The sequence below is a fragment of the Ceratina calcarata genome, unplaced genomic scaffold, assembly GCF_001652005.2.
Source record: "Ceratina calcarata isolate Rehan_Ccalc_2016 unplaced genomic scaffold, ASM165200v1 scaffold165.2, whole genome shotgun sequence".
In the NCBI taxonomy this organism is placed as follows: Eukaryota; Metazoa; Arthropoda; class Insecta; order Hymenoptera; family Apidae; genus Ceratina; species Ceratina calcarata.
In genome coordinates this window covers 592,424-596,841 of record NW_017137815.1, presented here as the reverse complement: position 1 = coordinate 596,841, position 4,418 = coordinate 592,424, and the positions used below count along the sequence as shown (strand labels likewise).

Below are 4,418 nucleotides of genomic sequence, written 5' to 3'. Positions count from 1 at the left end.
ATAATAATGAATTAGAGTTAATACAATAGTAGTTTTAATACTACGAAACTTGTGGGGAAAAGTTATATTTCAAAAATAGAACTTTTTGAGCACATTAACAAAAGAATTTTCTAATTAAAATTAAAATATGATTCCAAAAGCGATTATACTATATTGGGACCAATCAGAACGAATATAAAATCAAGTTTGCGCCACACATGGCGTCTAAGAACCGACGCCATCTAACGTCTGGCATTCCTGTTTTTTTCGTGCGGGTAAAATCACGGCTTTCTATAGCGCGCAACGCAAGCCTTTATCGTTTTTGTTTTGTAGAATTTGCCAAGTTAAATGGTAATCATTGATAAATCTACTATGCCACGCGTATACCGGATGAAATGTTAGCCGAGGAGAAACGTTCGTGTGCCGACGAAAGTATGCGGGAAAATGAGTTAACCGTGTGTTAAACGCGCAGTGGTCAACTATCCAGTGGAAGTTTAGCAAAGGGATATATATCCGTACTCAGGACTTGATAACGTCGAGGTAATTGTTTGTTAATCGTTAAGCTCGAAAATTTCGCATCGAATCGCCCAGCGTTCGGAGAATTTTGCCTCATCGAAAGTTTCGTGTTTATGTTTACTCCTCTAATTACCCCCTCCCTCTTCAGCCACCCTCTATGCCTTAGTTCTTCCTGATATTCTTTTTCATTTTCTTCATCCTTTATCCCGTATTTTCTTTTTGTGACCTTAATTTTTTTCTTTTCCTCTGTTACATAATTTTACTTTATTTTACCTGTTTATTATTGCATTGGTTTCAATAACCAAACTAAAGTGTACTGATACTGATGAAGTATACTGATCCTCTTTTTAAAATACAAGCATTATTTGATTGAATTATGTTTAACATTCTTTAATGTAAAGATGAACTGCTAGTTGATGAACAAATAAAAAATAATTGGAAGATAATTAAAGATTAATAATTCCGTAATAGTTATTTATATATGTATTTGTTGCATTTAGCTATTAGACGTAGCGTATGTATAATTTCACTTCAGTGATATTAGTTTTTTATAAGTATTTAGAAAGACGTATTTAATCAGTGAAAAATGAGTGCATCGGCCTTGAAGTCAACGATACCTGGAGTAGGTACCTCTCCAACATCTACCAGTCATTCTATTCTCCCTATGAATGCAATGGCACAGAAAGTAGTGTCAGGATCAGAACCAGGATCTATGAAACCGTTACCAGCAACTGGATTAAGTTACGTTACATTACAACCACCCAGTCAGCCTTTGAGCTTGGTACAAGATCATAGACCCTCCGTCTATCAAACGCCACCTTATGCAAGCAGCAATTCTGAAAAGGAATCAGACTTGGATAAATTAATACCAAACGGTGTAGAGATTATAAAAACAGAGACAGAGCAAACTATGCCTGTTACTATCAAGCAAAGTGAATCTAACAGAAATAATAACTTAAGTCCAGACAATGCTACGCAAGATTCACAAAAGGAAATCCAAGTAGAGCAAGAGATGGTACCCACTAATCTCGAAATACCTGGTCAGTAAAAGCTCGATAAATTTTTTATTAATTTTAGTATTCGATTATTCTAATAATTATGGGTTACTTTAGCTATATGTCAACAACTACAAAACAAAGTTGAAGAGAAGAAGTCTCCTGTAAATAATAGTTCGAAGGAAACTGATTCAGTTCCAACTAACACGACGTTGCAAACAAAACTGACATCACATAAAGTGGAAGAAGTATCGGTGAAATCTGAGAGTCAGAAGTCAAAAGCCACAACTCAGAGCACGAAAGCTGCAGATAGTCCTGCAGTGGTGCAAACAAATAATCCGCCGAAGGTTGAGACGAAGGTTACTGGTTCACCAAAAGCAAGTAAGAGGAAGTCCAGAGAATTAAAAGATTTGAAAGGAGTATCAACAACTTCGGATGGAGCGAGCAAGCCAAAAAGAAATCGAATCCAAACACAGCCCTATCAGAGTCCATTACCGGAAATTGCACTACTCGTGAAAAATTTAAACAAGCCTCCACCATCAAAAGCTCCTGACGACAAACTTATAGTGTTTTACAAGTAAATACATACATATTTTTAAAAATTTCATTGTAATATAGATACATATTAATAAGAAATTTAAGGTTTTGCCATAAATTTCCGTTCACAAATTTTTAATTTTATATTCGACTATAAACATAAGCAGTCGCAGTGGTGATATTATATGTATTAACTTTTACTGATATTCGTTACTAGAAATGAATTTTTGGCTGTGAGAAATGCGGAAGGGAGCTTTTATGTATGTCAAGCAATGCAGAATATATACAAATCAAGTAGGCGAATTCGTATACGTTGGCTTTCCCAAGATAAAAACAATGGCGAAATATATTCTCCAGATTTTTATGATTGCATAGGTAATCTTACGTAAAACTATTTTAATCTCAATTCTTGCTTGTATATCAGCAATATTTATACACTGTAGGTCAAACTCATTTATTGTTTCATTCTTTGAAATTTCAGATTTTGATTGTATATTGACGAACCTGAATTTGAACAAGATTGATAAAAACAAATTTCAGTTAACAAAGATAGAATTATTACGTACAGAAAATATTTTGAAAAGAGCAATTGATGTCGAGGCTGGTGTATCTGAGAAACCTCGTGTGACGGAAGAACACCCAGATGGACGTTAGTACTTTAACATTACTTGTACAACATCTTGAATCATTGAATAGATCGTATTATATGTTCCATTTCTATCCAAATAATAAAACTAATTTTAAGTTTTGCTAATAATAATTAATGTATTTGATTTTCTGCTAATTCGGTATTATCTGTTTATTATTTACATTGCTCAAGGATCATAAAAATGTTCTGTGCAATTGAAATTTTAATATCTTATCCACAGTTGACCTTTCACTTTACAAAGATGAGTCACAGTTAATGAAAAAACAAAGTCACAACTCGCACAAACAGAAGCAAAGTTTACGTAAGAAATCAAAACGAATTGAAAGCTCTTCCGAGGATGACGGTACCGAGGACGAATCGGGAAAGAAATCACCAAAATCGAGTCGTTCTAGAAAGCGATCGGTTAATAAAACATTGGCAATCGTAAAATCTGTTGCGAAGGGATCCAGTAGAGCAGAAAGAGCACTAAACAGAAATACAAAAACTTCTGGTCCTGAAGCCGGTACAGCTACCAACACCACTGCGACTACTACTACTACCACCACAGTAGCCACGTCCGTCACGGCAACAGGCACAAGTAAAAGTAATACTGAGGTTAAAAAAAATGAGAATAAAAAAAACGTGAAACAGCAGAATAATAACGACACGAGTGGAGTGCAAAGGACGAAACTGCGTGGTAAGAAGATTTGTTCTATAATTGATTATTATATTCGTAACTTTTAATCAGTGAATTTCAGTAAATGCGTACGATCTGATTTTCAGCATCAGCACAGAACACGCAACAAAGTAACAAGACAGCAGGACGTCCAAAGCGTACGGCAGCGACCGCGGGTACTGCATCGACCGAGGAACCAGCCCCACGAAAAAAGCCACGCGGGCGAGCATAAAATTAACGTAATTTACATGTATTTCTTATACTACATTTAGCAAGGAATCTGCACCGTAGGCAATATGTACACGTAGTACACTCTTTAAAAATTGCGATCGATTTTTAATGTAATATATATGATCTCAAGATTCTTATATCTCTATCAGATGCTGCATTATATTATAGTCCAACAAATGTGGGATCAATGATTTATATAAACTGCGCTACAAGTCGCATTTAAACGGAAAAAAGACTCAGAGAATTGTAAGAGTGATTTGTGATATCATAAAAAAAAATGTACATATCGTCTACGTTTCAGATTCTTACAGGTGAAAGAAAGTCACGTAACGCGTATGAAGAACGGTACCTTGGTTGAGTAATAACTATCTACAGGGTGTCACATGCTAACGCACTCTTGCAATAGTCTATTTTTGATGTTGTGAATGAACTGTACGTGATTCAGTTGAGTTTAATTGTACACTTTCCATTGGATATTATAGCTATGTACAAATATATATGTCTGGGGCTTGTAATGTACTCTATTGGAGAGATGAAGAAGAGCACAAAGGGGAATAGAGTACTGGAGAACAATCTGTGAATTATCGATCTCTAATGTATGGATCGGTAGATTTAGAAGTACAATATCTGTACATTATGCTGAATCCTTGCTGTTTAAAAACTACAAGTTGGTCCAGCGCCTATATTAAAGACAGGCAGAGAAGAAAAAAGTGCCCTCAATTGTAAATCCTTGTCCTGTTGTTGAATCTATAGATTCATGAGAAAAAAAAAGAAGAAAGATGAGAATAATCTTACGGCTGGAGGTGTAACGCGTTAACTGCAGTTTACTTTCGAATCATTTATGTTAATGATTTTA

General features: G+C 35.2%; 1 protein-coding gene across 4 annotated transcripts; it reads left to right on the top strand.

Annotated features, from left to right (window-relative positions):
• The first annotated feature begins 210 nt into the window (after positions 1-210).
• LOC108632711 (uncharacterized) lies at positions 211-4,345 on the top strand. Of its 4 annotated transcripts, none has more exons than XM_026819841.1 (7): positions 211-519; positions 1,076-1,535; positions 1,608-2,067; positions 2,245-2,402; positions 2,509-2,676; positions 2,897-3,352; positions 3,439-4,345. In XM_026819841.1, the coding sequence occupies exons 2-7, from the start codon at positions 1,082-1,084 to the stop codon at positions 3,561-3,563; spliced, it is 1,821 nt and encodes a 606-aa protein (XP_026675642.1). In that variant the 5' UTR covers positions 211-519; positions 1,076-1,081; the 3' UTR covers positions 3,564-4,345. The 4 variants fall into 4 exon arrangements, with proteins under 4 accessions (XP_026675642.1, XP_026675640.1, XP_017892936.1 ...); XM_026819839.1 differs by having other exon boundaries at positions 1,058-1,535; XM_018037447.2 differs by having other exon boundaries at positions 1,051-1,535.
• Positions 4,346-4,418: the final 73 nt, after the last annotated feature.